This window comes from Mobula hypostoma, chromosome 4 (assembly GCF_963921235.1).
Source record: "Mobula hypostoma chromosome 4, sMobHyp1.1, whole genome shotgun sequence".
NCBI classification, from domain to species: Eukaryota; Metazoa; Chordata; class Chondrichthyes; order Myliobatiformes; family Myliobatidae; genus Mobula; species Mobula hypostoma.
Genome location: NC_086100.1, coordinates 1,207,274 through 1,223,779, shown reverse-complemented (window position 1 = coordinate 1,223,779; position 16,506 = coordinate 1,207,274). Strand labels below are relative to the sequence as shown.

Sequence of the window (16,506 nt, the reverse complement as noted above, 5' to 3'; positions counted from 1 at the left end):
TAGCCCATCACAGCAGCAACTGCCAAGACGCGATAAGGCATTGAGACTGAAAGCTTGCGTTCATTGTCCCTATCCCCGTCACGTTGGCAATGATTTGGTTGTACAATATGACTGGATCGTACGTAAGATGTTTGAAATCTCTTGGGAACCTCCTACTGACGTGTGCTCAGGGGGCGAGAGGTGTTTAAAAAGGGCAGGAGCGGCGGAGCTGTCCACAGAACGCCAGTGCTGAAACACGGTATCTTCCAACAGTTCCAAGTTTCCTCCCTCTCGTCCCAAGATGTGGTGCCGCCGTGTCCAGTGCGCTCTCGCCCTCCTTACCATTGCTCTGGCCGTGATGACCGTCGGCTCAGCTCCCACAGACGGCAGATACCGCGGGATGCTCAAGAGATTGTCCGGCGCAGGAGCGCGGGGGAAAGCGGTAAGAGACCAGCAGCAGTGGAGGTGCCAAGGGACAGCACATGCTGGATTCCTGAGCAACAAACAATCTGCTGGGGCAACTGAGCCACGCAGGCTGCATCTGTGGGGCGGAAATAGAGAGTCGATGTTTCGGGTACAGGGACGGCTCTCGTCCCGAAACTCCGAATGTCCGTTTCCCGTACACAGATGTTGCCTGGCTCGCTGAGATCCTCCAGCAGTTCGTTTGGAGAAACGGCATCATTTGCTTCCGTCCACTTCGCCTCCCTAGAAAAGAACGGAAGAGCGAAATCGAACGGTCATTATTATCGCCTGTCTTAGATAGAATCTTTCTTATTCGGGTGTGTTTGAATATTTCAGATGAGACACTGCTTTATGTAGAATCAAGTCTCAGATTTGAGGATCGGATCAAGAAGGCTCGAACCCACAAGGTCCAGGAAGTGGCTCGGCTTCACAGATCAGAGTGAAGGCGCTCCTTTCCCTCTCCTCTCCGCCCAAACAGATGACCGGACGCATTCCACCCCCCGCCCCCATCACTCGGTGCCCAGAGACCCCGTCCCGAAGCTCACACAGACCCCGCGTCTCTCTCGGGCGCCGAGCACTCTCAGCCCCACTTCCCGGGGGGCGAGATTGTCACTTTAATTTTGTCATCCGTTCACTTGAGTCCCTGCGTATGTTGGAGGTTCTGACAATTTCGCAAGGTGTAAACACTAGAAATATCCCTTCCCTGACGCAAGTTCCCAGTTTCCCGTAGCCCCCAGCATGAAAATGCGCTGTTCGATTCCCTAAGATATTTTACAAGCTCAGGGCAAGAACAAAAGCCAGAGTTGCCATTGGAACCCTCTAGTCGATCGTTGCCCAACCCCGATTCCTTGCCCACGTCCAGTCTGGACACGCCTTAGTCCCAGACAAATATGCTTTTAGTGGCAGAATTTTAGGGGTAGCATTTCCAGAGCCCATGGTGCCCACCTGTTCTCGGGGGTGGGGGGGGCGGTAATGGGTGTAAGCCGGCGCTGCAATTGGGTTGGACAACTTTGACTTCTGGGAAGGTCTCTGCCGACGGAGCCGGGGAAGATGCGGGGAAATTAAAGTCTGGCGAATGACTCTTGTGGTCGGATAGTTTATAGAGAGTTGCTCCCGCTAACTACTGGAACCCGCCAGTTGTGCGAATCCGGCACTAACGTTTGTCCTTTCTCCAGGAAATGGACGAGTACGCCCTGGCTCAGTTGCTCGCCGATCTGGCGAACGCCGAAAACGAGGCTCTCGAAGCCGACGACGTTTCCCGAGCGGCGCAAGAGGACGAGGTGCGAATGGAGCTGGAGAGATCCGTCAATCCCAACCTGGCGCAAAGAGAGCGGAAAGCGGGTTGCAAGAACTTCTTCTGGAAAACCTTCACATCCTGTTAATTCTCTGATACCCCATTTCTACCCCATTACTGGCCCATTACAGGTCCATTACTGGCTCATTACTGACCCATTACTGGTCCTCTGCTGGTCCATTGCTGACCCATTACTGGCCCATTGATGGCGCATTACTGGCCCATTATTGGTCTATTACTGGTCAATTTCTGGCCCACGCTCACCTGCTCGGCTTGAACCAAACAGGCGAACGTGGCATTAGCAAAACTGTACATAAATATTGTGATGGATTTATGTAACAGAGCTTCAGTTTAACGTACCAATCCGGATTGTAACTGTGTAGAGCGGCGCCGATAGCACTCCTCAAAGAGGCACTATTTTTCACTTATATGTTGCAATAAAATTTATGTTTCAAAGTGAAATATTGCTCGTGATCTTTTCTGAAACACGGAACAGAGATTTTGTTAACACAAGGATGGTGAATCTCTGGAATTTATTGTCTCAGACGGCTGTGGAGGCCACGGCATTTGGTATATTTAAAGTAAAGGTTAATAGGTTCTTAATTAGTCAGGGCGTCAAAGATTACAGGGTGAAGGCAGGAGAATGAGGTTGGGAGGGATAATAAATCAGCCATGATGGAATGGCGGAGGAGACTCGATGCGCCGAATAGTCTAATTCTGCTCCTGGGTCTTATATGGTCTAGCAAAAGAGCTTCTGCTGGAAATCCAAAGTAGCACACACACACACACACACACACACACACACACACACAATATCCTGGAGGAACTCTTCAGGAAAGGCAGCATCAATAGAGAGGAATAAGGAATCATCGTTTCTTCCGAGAAAGGGTCTAGGCCCAAAATATCCATTATTTATTCTTCTCCATTGACGTTGCTTGACCTGCTGAGTTCCGCCGGCATTTGTTAGAGATTTTTTTGCTCTAATCTAGCTCCGGGTTCGAGTAATTGCGGCTCGCATCCAGTCTGGAGAAGACCGTAAGACCATAAGACATGATTCCTGGAGAACACATGGTGTACTGCGGAGGATTTTGTACCAATCACCGAGTCGCCACGAAGGGTTTCTTCCCGGTGACCGGTACCGAGAACTGATCTCCCGGAAATGAACGCGCCTTCTCAGAAGCATTTTGACCTGTTGTTGAGGCTCAGTCCCTGTAGCCTCGATATGTGTGTGTGTGTGTGTGTGTGTGTTATTTATTGTTACTTGTGCTTACCAGGTTAGGAGAGCCCTAACATTCCCTGTCAGAATCGCCTTATATACAGACAGTCCTGTGCCGAGCGTCAACTTTACGGACATACAATCAATTTATCAATCTATATATGTAAGCCATCAGATGTAGTTAAATTTATTGTGGTTTTAATTATTGTGTTCTTTATCTTATTGTGTGTTTTTGTGCTGCATTGGATAAGGAGTAACAATTATTTTGTTCTCCTTTACACCTGTGTACTGGAAATGACATTTAACAGTCTTCAATCTTCAACAATTATTCACCTGGAGGCAAGTTCCAAAACTTCACCAATCCCGGAAAAAGGTTTCTTTCTGAATTTTCCATGAACCTATTAAAGATTATCCAATCTTAATGTCACAAATTCCACCCTTCCTACAAGAGGAGACGTTTATCAAAACCATACCCCCCCACTGGTTGCAAAGTTGACAAGCTGAGGAGTGGTAGTGGGGACAAGCTCCCACTACCTAAAAGTGCTCCTCACGGCATGCACCTCAAATAGCCTCTGACAACCAAGTCCAACTCCTGGCCTTCTCGTGTGGCTTAGCCTCTAAGCCCGGGGGAAGTTTCTACTGACAGGAGAAGGGGCAAAGGCGGGTCCTGGCGCCTTAAAACCAGTACTTCGGGTAGTTAGTCATAGTCATAGTCATAGTCATACTTTATTGATCCCGGGGGAAACAGGTTTTCATTTTTGTATGAAATGTATAGGAAACAGGGGGTAAATCAGGTGCTTGAGGAGTATAAGAAGTGCAAGAAAATACTTAAGAAAGAAATCAGGAGGGCTAACAGAAGACATGAGGTTGCCTTGGCAGTCAAAGTGAAGGATAATCCAAAGAGCTTTTACAAGTATATTAAGAGCAAAAGGATTGTAAGGGATAAAATTGGTCCTCTTGAAGATCAGAGTGGTCGGCTTTGTGCGGAATCAAAGGAAATGGGGGAGATCTTAAATAGGTTTTTTGCGTCTGTATTTACAAAGGAAGCTGGCATGAAATCTATGGAATTGAGGGAATCAAGTAGTGAGACCATGGAAACTGTACAGATTGAAAAGGAGGAGGTGCTTGCTGTCTTGAGGAAAATTAAGTGGATAAATCCCTGGGACCTGACAGAGTGTTCCCTTGGACCTTGAAGGAGACTAGTGTTGAAATTGCGGGGGCCCTGGCAGAAATATTTAAAATGTCGCTGTCTACGGGTGAAGTGCCGGAGGATTGGAGAGTGGCTCATGTTGTTCCATTGTTTAAAAAAGGATCAAAAAGTAATCCGGAAATTATAGGCCGGTGAGTTTAACATCAGTAGTAGGTAAGTTATTGGAGGGAGTACTAAGAGACAGAATCTACAAGCATTTGGATAGACTGGGGCGTATTAGGGAGAGTCAACATGGCTTTGTGCATGGTAGGTCATGTTTGACCAATCTGTTGGAGTTTTTCGAGGAGGTTACCAGGAAAGTGGATGAAGGGAAGGCAGTGGATATTGTCTACATGGACTTCAGTAAGACCTTTGACAAGTTTGAGGTTAGTTAGGAAAATTCAGTCGCTAGGTATACATAGAGAGGTGGTAAATTGGATTAGACATTGGCTCGATGGAAGAAGCCAGAGAGTGGTGATAGAGAATTGCTTCTCTGAGTGGAGGCCTGTGACTAGTGGTGTGCCATAGGGATCAGTGCTGGGTCCATTGTTATTTGTCATCTATATCAATGATCTGGATGATAATGTGGTAAATTGGATCAGCAAGTTTGCTGATGATACAAAGATTGGAGGTGTAGTAGACAGTGAGGAAGGTTTTCAGAGCCTGCAGAGGGACTTGGACCAGATGGAAAAATGGGCTGAAAAATGGCAGATGGAGTTTAATACTGACAAGTGTGAGGTATTGCACGTTGGAAGGACAAACCAACGTAGAACATACAGGGTTAATGGTAAGGCACTGAGGAGTGCAGTGGAACAGAGGGATCTGGGAATACAGATACAAAATTCCCTAAAAGTGTCGTCACAGGTAGATAGGGTCGTAAAGAGAGCTTTTGGTACATTGGCCTTTATTAATCGAAGTATTGAGTATAAGAGCTGGAATGTTATGATGAGGTTGTATAAGGCATTGGTGAGGCTGAATCTGGAGTATTGTGTTCAGTTTTGGTTACCAAATTACAGGAAGGATATAAATAAGGTTGAAAGAGTGCAGAGAAGGTTTACAAGGATGTTGCCGGGACTTGAGAAACTCAGTTACAGAGAAAGGTTGAATAGGTTAGGACTTTATTCCCTGGAGCGTAGAAGAATGAGGGGAGATTTGATAGAGGTATATAAAATTGTGATGGGTATAGATAGAGTGAATGCAAGCAGGCTTTTTCCACTGAGGCAAGGGGAGAAAAAAACCAGAGGACATGGGTTAAGGGTGAGGGGGGAAAAGTTTAAAGGGAACATTAGGGGGGCTTCTGCACACAGAGAGTGGTGGGAATATGGAAGGAGCTGCCAGACGAGGTGGTAAATGCGGGTTCTTTTTTAACATTTAAGAATAAATTGGACAGATACATGGATGGGAGGTGTATGGAGGGATATGGTCCGTGTGCAGGTCAGTGGGACTAGGCAGAAAATGGTTCGGCACAGCCAAGAAGGGCCAAAGGGCCTGTTTTTGTGCTGTAGTTTCTATGGTTTCTATGGTTACAGTTGTGCCATAAATAATAAATAGTAATAAAACCATAAATAGTTAAATAGTAATATGTAAATGTATATATGTCCAGATGTCCTGGACTTATTTCATAACTTACTGGCATCATTTACATATTACTATTTAACTATTTATGGTTCTATTACTATTTACTAATTATTATGTTTGGAGCAACTGTAACGAAAACCAATTTCCCCCGGGATCAATAAAGTATGACTATGACTATGGCTATGACTAAATTATGCCAGGAAATAAGTCCAGGACCAGCCTATTGGCTCAGGGTGTCTGACCCTCCAAGGGAGGAGTTGTAAAGTTTGATGGCCACAGGCAGGAATGACTTGCTATGATGCTCTGTGTTGCATCTCGGTGGAATGAGTCTCTGTCTGAATGTACTTCTGTGTCCAACCATTACATTATGTAGTGGAGGGGAGACATTGTCCAAGATGGCATGCAACTTAGACAGCATCCTCTTTTCAGACACAACCGTGAGAGAGTCCAGTTCCATCCCCACAACATCACTGGCCTTACGAATGAGTTTGTTGATTCTTTTGGTGTCTGCTACCCTGAGGAGATGAAGCTCGTCAGCCTGGGAAGGCAGTCCATCTAAGAGAGGGAAACTCTGATTTTAAACCTCCGCTGCCTTGCGGCCATACCCACTCATGGGAAAGGCTTCGGGAGTAAACCCCGAGGACAAGTCCGGAGCTGGGGTCCCTAAGGCTGTCCGACGTTGCCTTCAAACTCGTTCTGGCAACTCCTGCAACGACAGTGATGCCAAGCTGTATTGACCCTTGCCCTTCCCTTGGACATCATCGGTGTCATGGAGAAGGGAGACTTGCAGCATAGGCAACTGCCGGTCTTCCATACAACCTTGCCCAGGCCTGCGCCCTGGAGAGGACACTTCAGTCTTTCCAGGCGCAGATCCAGGCGAGACTAACGGATGCCACCGCTCCCCAAAGCCACTACTTTATCATTTCCTGTCAGTCATCTTATGTACGGACACTCCTGTGCCTAGCGTCACTTTATGGACATACGATCCATCTGTGTTTTTAAGCTATCTTACGTAATAATATTTATTGTATTTTAAATTATTATTGCCTTCTTTATCTTGAGTTTTTTTGCTCTGCATCGGATCCGGAGTAAAAATTATTGCGCTCTCCTTTGCGCTTCTGTCCTGGAAATGGCATTAAACAATCTTAATCTTGAGTCAATGATGATTCACAAGTTCAACAACACCACTCCTGATATTACATAATCTTGGATCTCGAACCTTGAGTCTTGACCCCAGACCGGTCCCCGGCCGCCACGATACTGACTCGACTCTCAGTAATTCAAACGAGTTCTCGGCGCTCCTCGACTCTCACCTCCCGACCTTACGCCCATTGAAGGTGGTCGGGAGGTGCGTTTGGGGCCCGGGGCGGGCGGTAGGTTAAATCACTGGACACGCACTGTGTGCTGATGCGTATCGCCTGCGCGATCCAAGATCACCACCGGTCAGAGAACTGGTCACTGCAACAGCGAGCTCATTAGGAGTTTGAGGTGTCTTGGCGTGCCACCAAAGACGCTCTCAAATTTCTACAGATGTAGCGTGGAGAGCATTCTACCTGGCTGCATCACTGTCTGGTATGGAGGGGCCAGTGCTGAGGATCGGAAAAAAGCCGCAGAAAGTCGCAAACCCAGCCCGCTCCATCAGGGCTCTAGCCTCCCCAGTACTGAGGACATCTTCAAAAGGTGACGCCTCAAAAAGCCGGCATCTGTCATTAAGGACCCCCATCACCCAGGAAGTGCCCTCTTCTCATTGCTACCATCAAGGAGGAGGGACAGGACCCACACACTCAACAGTTAAGGAACAGCGTCTTTCCCACCGCCATCAGATTTCTGAATGGACAATGAACCCATGTACACCACATCAATATTCTTGTGCTCTTATGCACAACTTAATATATATATATTTATATATGTTCTTGGAATTTTAGTTTTTTGTTGCGACGTACTACTATCGCAAAACAATCCATTTCACGACATGCATGTTATCAGTGATATTTAACTTGGTTCTGGCCAGGAGTCTGTCGCAAGACGAGAAAACACGCCTTGTAGAGCCATAGAACACTACAGCACAGAGAGCAGCCCTTCGGCCCATCTAGTCCCTGCCGAACTATGTATCTGCCTAGTCCCATCGATGATACCTGAGCGACATTTGACTAAATCAGACGACCCGCGATCCCCCAGCACTGGCAGGATAATCCTTTACCGGGCTGAATGCTTAATGACTTACTGACTGGTACAGTATTCCCGACAGCTCAGTGCTTGGATTAATTGTTTCACCGGGAAGTAGCTACCCTCATGTGCCCAGAATGCTGCCGTTTGACAAACAGAGCGTTGCCCTATTGTAGGAAGGATGTGAAGGATTTGGAGGATGTGCAGAAGAGGTGTACCAAGATTACGCCTGGATTAGAGGGCATATGCGATAATGAGAGGTTGGAGAAACTTGGGTTTTCTCTGGAGTTGTGGGCGGGGGGGGGGGCGGCTGCGGGGAGGTTTATAATATTATATTGGAGGCTTAGACAGAGTAGACAGACAATATCTTTTTCCAAGTGTTAAAATATCTAACACCAGATGACATGTATTCAAGGTAAGAGGGGATAGTTTTAAAGCAGATGTGAGGGGCAAGTTTTTTTTATACAGAGAGTGGCGGGTGCCTGGAATGCGCTGCCTGGGGTGGTGGTAGAGGCAGATACATTAGAGACTTTTCAGAGACGTTTAGATAGGAACATGAACGTGAGGGAAATGGAAGGATATGGACATTGTGTAGGCAGAAGGGATTAGTTTAGTTGGCCATTTGATTACTAATTTATTGGGTCTGGCACAACATTGTTGGTTTAGAGTCTGGTCCTGTGCTGTTCTATATCTTATGTTCTATGGACAGATCTGAGTGTGCCTTACTGTTCCTCACACTGCTGTTAGAGGCTGCCACGCTTCAGTAGGCATGCCCGAGTTGACATGAGGACATGACTTCCCGCCTGGGTCAATGCAACCTTCTGTAGGTCACACAATGCCAGGTGGGAGTCTGATTTGGAGGGGCATCTGCTGTGGCCCCCAAATTGCTCTTCCACATCCCTTACTGAACCAGGATTGGACCTGGGAAGACTGGAACCAGAGTGGAGTGTATGCATCTCTTCAAAGTTCAAAGTACATTTAGTATCAAAGTAAGTATATGTCACCATACACAAACCTGAGATTTATTCACAGTAAAGAAAAAAAAACAAAATAGTAGCAAATAAATAAACAATAAATATCAAGAACAGGAGATGAAAAGTCCTTGAAAGTGAGTCCATAGGTTACAGAAACTGTTCAGCATTGGGGCAAGTGAAGTTATGACGTTATAATTCCCTGAAAGTGGCATCACAGGTAGACAGCGTTGTAAAGAAGGCTTTTGATATCCTGGCATTCATAAATCAAAGTATTGAGTATAGGAGTTGCGATGTTATGGGGAGGTTGTATAAGATATTGGTGAGGCCAAATTTGGAGTATTGTGTACAGTTTTGGTCACCTAACTATAGGAAGGGTATCAGTAAGATTGAAACAGTGCAGAGAAGATTTACTAGGACATTGCCGGGTCTTCGGGAGTTGAGTTAAAGGGAAAGATTGAACAGGTTAGGACTTTATTCCTTGGAGCATAGAAGAATGAGGGGAGATTTGATAGAGGTTTACAAAATTATGAGGGGTATAGACAGAGTAAATGCGAATAGACTCTTTCCACTTAGATTAGGAGAGATAAGTACGAGAGGACGTGGCCTTAGGGTGAAAGGGGAAAGGTTGGGGCGAACATTAGGGGGAACTTCTTCACTCAGAGAGTGGTGGGAGTGTGGAACGATCTGCCATCTGACGTGGTAAATGCGGGCTCACTCTTAAGTTTTAAGAATAAATTGGTTAGGTACATGGATGGGAGAGGTCTGGAGGTTTATGGACTGGACGCAGGTCAATGGGACTAGCAGAGTAAAGTTTTGGCACAGACTAGAAGGGCCGAATGGCCTTTTTTCTGTGCTGTAGTGTTCTGTGGTTCTATGGTTCTGTCTCCTCTGGTTCAAGAGGCTGATTGTTGAGGGGTAACGACTTTTTCTGAACCTGGTGATGTGAGACCTGAAGCTCCTGTACCTCCTTCCTGGCGGCAGAATGAGAAGAGAGCCTGGTCGGAATAGTGGGGGCCCCTGATGATGGATGCTGATTTCCTGTGAGAGCGCTCTGTGCTTCCGTGCTTAACGGTGGGAAGGGCTTTACCCATGACGGACTGGGCTGTATTCACTACACTGCTGATGGTTCGCTGCACCTCAACAATGCCCAGTTCAGAGAGGGTGAATGTGCCCAGTTTGGGGCAGTGTTGATGCCACGTGACAGTGTGAAGGATGTCCATGCAGTGGTCACAACTGCAAAAGGAAGGTAGATCCATCGTAGGACCACCCCAGCTACGCTCCACAGACACTTTCCTTAGAATCAAAATGTTCGAGAATCTTTAGGTTGTGTATTGATGAAATCCTTTTTCTTCCTCAAGAGTAACTTTAGCACCTTTTATTATATATGCTAATTAATTGTGTAAAGTTACAATTGTGTTCGAAGAATATCAAGGAGGACTGATAAACATCACATTCGTCATATCTGATTTCATTAATTCCAAGGAGCCGGAGAGTCATTGTAGCGGTGAACTGAGCCTGTGATCTCCTCCTTCATCTGAGACCAACAAGGAAAGGCAGTGTCTCCCAGCACGGCGTGCTCCCATTGTTAGTCAATGGCACCTGGCTGCTTTGAATATTCTTTGATGATATTAAACAACCATTGCATTGAAACTACGTCTGATGCCACAAAGGACACAGACCAGTATTTTCACCAGGCATGTCAAGTAGAAAACTCATGGAACTGTCTGACCATGTATTTCAGAAAATGACACAGTTTAATTTCTATAGTGCCAAGCACTGTCAGCTCCACAAAGAGATTCATACTGATCAAAATCAGCCTTTGGAAATTGAAATCAATGCAAATTACTGTAACTGATGGTCTGAGCCAGTATAAATCACTGACTGGGACTGTGTGTGTGTGAGAGTGTGTGTGTGAGAGTGAGTGTGTGAGTGAATGTGAGTGTGAGTGTGTGTGTGTGTGTGTGTGTGTGTGTGAGAGAGAGAGAGTGTGTGAGAGTGTGTGGGTGTGTGAGTGTGAGTGTGTGTGTGTGTGTGTGTGTGTGTGTGTGTGTGTGTGTTTGTGTGTGTGTGAGAGAGAGTCAGTCCTGGGTCAGTATCTGTATCAGTCCCAGGTCAGTATCTGTATCAGCCCCATAGACAGTGCCCCTGAAAGTCCCTGAGTCAATGCGTGTGTGGATCAGCGTCTGTGTCAGTCCATGGCTCAGTGTGTGAATGTTTATGTCAGTCCTTGGGTCAGTGTCTGTGTCAGTCCCTGTGTCAACGTGTGTGTCAGAGTCAGCTGTAGAGTATGTGTCCCTGGGACAGTGGCTCTGTCAGTCCTTGGGACAGTCCCTGTGCCAGGATGAGTTAGTGTCCATGTCAGTCTCTGGGTCAGTGTGTGTGTCAGTCCCTGGGTCAGTGTGTGCATCAGTCCCTGGGTCAGTGTGTGTGTCAGTCGCTGGGTCAGTGTGTGTGTCAGTCCCTGGGTCAGTGTGTCTGTGTCAGTCCCTGGGTCAGTGTGTGCATCAGTCCCTGGGTCAGTGTGTGTTTGTCAGTCCCTGAGTCAGTGTCTCTGTCAGTCCCTGGGTGTGTGTGTGCATCAGTCCCTGGGTCAGTGTGTGTATCAGTCCCTGGGTCAGTGTCTGTGTGTCAGTCCCTGGGTCAGTGTGTCTGTGTCAGTCCCTGGGTCAGTGTGTGTGTCAGTCCCTGGGTCAGTGTGTCTGTGTCAGTCGCTGGGTCAGTGTGTGTGTGTGTCAGTCCCTGAGTCAGTGTCTCTGTCAGTCCCTGGGTGTGTGTGTGCATCAGTCCCTGGGTCAGTGTGTGCATCAGTCCCTGGGTCAGTGTGTCTGTGTCAGTCCCTGGGTCAGTGTGTGTGTGTCAGTCCCTGAGTCAGTGTCTCTGTCAGTCCCTGGGTGTGTGTGTGCATCAGTCCCTGGGTCAGTGTGTGTGTCAGTCCCTGGGTCAGTGTGTGTATCAGTCCCTGGGTCAGTGTCTGTGTGTCAGTCCCTGGGTCGGTGTGTGTGTGTCAGTCCCTGGGTCAGTGTCTGTGTGTCAGTCCCTGGGTCGGTGTGTGTGTGTCAGTCCCTGGGTCAGTGTCTCTGTCAGTCCCTGGGTGTGTGTGTGCATCAGTCCCTGGGTCAGTGTGTGCATCAGTCCCTGGGTCAGTGTGTCTGTGTCAGTCCCTGGGTCAGTGTGTGTGTGTCAGTCCCTGAGTCAGTGTCTCTGTCAGTCCCTGGGTGTGTGTGTGCATCAGTCCCTGGGTCAGTGTGTGTGTCAGTCCCTGGGTCAGTGTGTGTATCAGTCCCTGGGTCAGTGTCTGTGTGTCAGTCCCTGGGTCGGTGTGTGTGTGTCAGTCCCTGGGTCAGTGTCTGTGTGTCAGTCCCTGGGTCGGTGTGTGTGTGTCAGTCCCTGGGTCAGTGTCTGTGTGTCAGTCCCTGGGTCAGTGTGTCTGTGTCAGTCCCTGGGTCAGTGTGTGTGTGTCAGTCCCTGAGTCAGTGTCTCTGTCAGTCCCTGGGTGTGTGTGTGCATCAGTCCCTGGGTCAGTGTGTGTGTCAGTCCCTGGGTCAGTGTGTGTATCAGTCCCTGGGTCAGTGTCTGTGTGTCAGTCCCTGGGTCGGTGTGTGTGTGTCAGTCCCTGGGTCACTGTCTGTGTGTCAGTCCCTGGGTCCGTGTGTGTGTGTCAGTCCCTGGGTCAGTGTCTCTGTCAGTCCCTGGGTGTGTGTGTGCATCAGTCCCTGGGTCAGTGTGTGCATCAGTCCCTGGGTCAGTGTGTCTGTGTCAGTCCCTGGGTCAGTGTGTGTGTGTCAGTCCCTGAGTCAGTGTCTCTGTCAGTCCCTGGGTGTGTGTGTGCATCAGTCCCTGGGTCAGTGTGTGTGTCAGTCCCTGGGTCAGTGTGTGTATCAGTCCCTGGGTCAGTGTCTGTGTGTCAGTCCCTGGGTCGGTGTGTGTGTGTCAGTCCCTGGGTCAGTGTCTGTGTGTCAGTCCCTGGGTCGGTGTGTGTGTGTCAGTCCCTGGGTCAGTGTCTGTGTGTCAGTCCCTGGGTCAGTGTGTCTGTGTCAGTCCCTGAGTCAGTGTCTCTGTCAGTCCCTGGGTGTGTGTGTGCATCAGTCCCTGGGTCAGTGTGTGTGTCAGTCCCTGGGTCAGTGTGTGTATCAGTCCCTGGGTCAGTGTCTGTGTGTCAGTCCCTGGGTCGGTGTGTGTGTGTCAGTCCCTGGGTCAGTGTCTGTGTGTCAGTCCCTGGGTCAGTGTGTCTGTGTCAGTCCCTGAGTCAGTGTCTCTGTCAGTCCCTGGGTGTGTGTGTGCATCAGTCCCTGGGTCAGTGTGTGTGTGTCAGTCCCTGGGTCAGTGTGTCTGTGTCAGTCCCTGAGTCAGTGTCTCTGTCAGTCCCTGGGTGTGTGTGTGCATCAGTCCCTGGGTCAGTGTGTGTGTGTCAGTCCCTGGGTCAGTGTGTCTGTGTCAGTCCCTGGGTCAGTGTGTGTGTCAGTCGCTGAGTCAGTGTCTCTGTCAGTCCCTGCGTGTGTGTGTGCATCAGTCCCTGGGTCAGTGTCTGTGTGTCAGTCCCTGGGACAGTGAGTGTGTAGGTACGTGCTGTTACGCTCAGCTACAAGGACATGTTTTTTCTTTGATTTAAACAACGTTATTCTGAACATTTCAGTTCGCAGTTATACCCGAGTGCCTCCGCCTTCATATCCCACAATTCCACTCCCTCCTCCCGCACCCACGCACATGACAGTGCGAACATGCACGTGAACTGAACACTCACATAGTCCAAATGAAGAGATCTCAGCAACCTCCCATCCATTTTATGTATGTATACTAAAAATATAAATTTGTGAAACAATAAAGACAATTCAAATGTCTATTAGGATATGGGAATTTGTTCTAATCCTTGAAGTTGATACAATTCTTAAGGTACAAAATGCCTTCAGTAAGTGCCTTTAACAGCACGAAGAATGGAGCTCTTCTCTTTGTGAGACAGTTGGCTAGTTGTTCCTTTGTACCTGACCATTGCACGTGATGAATTTTCTATGTGTGTACAAGTTCTTTGTTGCTGCTTATCTCTAGACGAAGCTTCTTCTCCATAACTGGCTTGGTGAATTTGATGGCATCAAATGTCTGTGACACAAGTTACTTGAAGACTGTCTTTCTTTGGGTCATCATGGAAAAGCTCAGAATAGCATGTGGCTAGATAAACAACATAGGCAATACTGTCAGACATTGCAAGGGGTTCTCCTGCCTGCGTACTCCATACAACGCGTTGCATCCTATTTGATTGCCAATAAAGAGGTGCGAATCTTCCCTCTTTTCACATCAGTACAATACAATGTCCCCCGAGTGCTTCCATCCAGGAGATTTACAAGTGAGGTGTCACTAAAGACATCTACCTTTTCCAAGATGTTGAAGCTTCAAGACTCAGTTTCCAGATCGAATTTTGCATTCTATCTTATTTGCCTCATGTGAAGTTTGTACTGTGGCATTCTTTGTGATTCTTTGTGCTGCTTGCAAAGTTGCAGCATCCAACATGATGTCAGGTCTGCTTGGCCGTACCATCGATAGAACCTGATCTATCCTTGACAAAAGCTGCTCAGCTTCAGCCTCACAAAGGGGTGGGTGTAGCCTGCTGTGTGGCACGTGAGGATTCCATGCAGATTGACTGAAGAGTCCTGATGTAGCCCTTGGTGCAATTGTACTGTTCTGTCAACAGCAAGGATGTCAAATCCTACATAACAGAATCTGTCGTGTTCCTCCCATCCAACCTGAAAGGCTGACCTCAGCTGAAGGATAACAGCTGTGGCAGTTACAGAGGCCTGAGAGCAGCTTGCCCAGGTGGATTGGAGCAGGATACTGGTGGCATTGACGGCAGAACAGAGGTGGCTGAATTTTTGGGAATAGTTCACAAGGCACAGATGTCCCACAGAAGAAGTTGTTCTCAAATGGCAAGGATAGGCAACCGTGGCTGTCAAAGCAAGTTAAGGACTGCATAAAAACCAAGGGAAAGGCATACAAGGTAGCAAAAGTGAGTGGGAAGTTGGATGATTGGGAAGCCTTTAAAATCCAACAAAAGGCAACTAAAGAAGTTATAAGAAGGGAAAAGATGAAATATGAGAGCATACTAGCCAATAATATAAAGCAGGATACTAAAAGTTTTTTTTTCAGTTATATAAAGAATAGAAGGATGAGGGTTGATATTAGATCAGTGGAAAATAATGTTGGGGGACAAAGAAATGGCAGATGAACTTAGTGGGCACTTTGCATCACTCTTCACGGTGGAAGACAATAGCAGTGTGGCAGAGGTCCATGAGTGTCAGGGAGCAGGAATGAGTGCCATTTCTATTATAAGGCAAAGGTGCTAGGCAAACTGAAAGGTCTTAGGATGAATAAGTCACCTGGATCAGATGGACTACATCCCAGAGTCCTGAGAGAAGTTGCTAAGTAGATAACAGATGCATTGGTCATGATCTTTCAAGAATCACTTGATTCTGGCATGGTTCCAGAGGACAGGAAAAGTGAAAATGTCAATCCACTCTCTAAGAAGGGAGGAAGGCAAAAGAAAGGAAATCATAGACCAGTTAGCCTAATCTCAGTGGTTGAAGTCTATTAATTAAGGATGAGGTTTGGGGGTATTTGGAGACTAATGATAAATTAAGTCAAAGTCAGCATGGTTTCTATGAAGGGAAATCTTGCCTGACAAATCTGTTAGAGTTCTTCAAGGAAGTAACCAGCCTACAGAGACAGTGGATGTCATTTATTTGGATTTTCAGAAGGTATTTGATAAGGTGCCACACATAAGGCTGCTTAACAAGATAAAATCCTCTGGTGTTATAGATACTAGCATGGATAGCTGACAGGAAGGAGGCAGTGAGTGGGAGTAAAAGGGGTCTATTTTGGTCAGCTGCCAGTGACCAGTGGTGTTCCTCAAGGGGTCAGTATTGGGACTGTTACTTTTCACATTGTTTGTCAATGATTTGGATAATGGAATTGATGGCTTTGTGGCAAAGTTTGCAGATGATACAAAGATAGGTGGAGGGGTAGGTAGTGCTGAGGAAGCAATGCAAATGCAGCTGGATTAAAACAAATTGGAAGAATGGATATTACATTGGCAGATGGAATATAACATTGGGGTATGTATGATAATGCATTTTGGTAAAAGAAACAATAGTGAGGACTATTATCTAAATGGGGAGAAGGTTCAAACATCAGAGGTGCAGAGGGACTTAGGAGTCCTTGTGCAAGACTCCCAGAAGGTTAACTTACAGGTTGAGTTTGTGGTAAAGGCGGCAAATGCAACGTTGGCATTTATTTCAAGGGAAATAAAGAATAAAAGCCAGGAGATAGTGCCGAGTCTTTCTAAGACACTACTCAGGCTGCACTTGGATAATTGTCAGTTTTGGGCCCCATATCTCAGAGAGGATGTATTGTCATTGGAGAGGGTCCAGAGGAGGTTCATGAGGATGATTACCTTTTAGAACAGCTAAGGACATTTTTTTTAGCCAGAGAACCTGTGGAATGCTCTGCCACAGCCTGCGGTGGAGACCGAGTATGTGGGTATATTTAAAGTAGAAGTTGATAGTTTCCTGATCAGTCAGTGCATCAAAGGATATGGTTAAAAGGCAGGTTTATGGGGTTGAGTGGGATCTGGGATCAGTTATGATGGAATGGCAGAGTGGAC

The 16,506-nt window shown here is 47.2% G+C and overlaps 1 protein-coding gene across 1 annotated transcript; it reads left to right on the top strand.

Annotated features, from left to right (window-relative positions):
- Positions 1 to 209: 209 nt before the first annotated feature.
- Positions 210 to 2,188, top strand: sst1.1 (somatostatin 1, tandem duplicate 1). Its single transcript, XM_063044773.1, has 2 exons — positions 210 to 421; positions 1,617 to 2,188. The coding sequence occupies exons 1-2, from the start codon at positions 281 to 283 to the stop codon at positions 1,821 to 1,823; spliced, it is 348 nt and encodes a 115-aa protein (XP_062900843.1). The 5' UTR covers positions 210 to 280; the 3' UTR covers positions 1,824 to 2,188.
- Positions 2,189 to 16,506: the final 14,318 nt, after the last annotated feature.

Bases quoted from the DNA above. Each gene is read 5' to 3' on its own strand.
- sst1.1 (XM_063044773.1), top strand. From the start codon at position 281: ATGTGGTGCCGCCGTGTCCAGTGCGCTCTCGCCCTCCTTACCATTGCT. The intron at 422-1,616 runs GTAAGAGACCAG...TCCTTTCTCCAG, and splicing joins CAGGAGCGCGGGGGAAAGCG to GAAATGGACGAGTACGCCCT.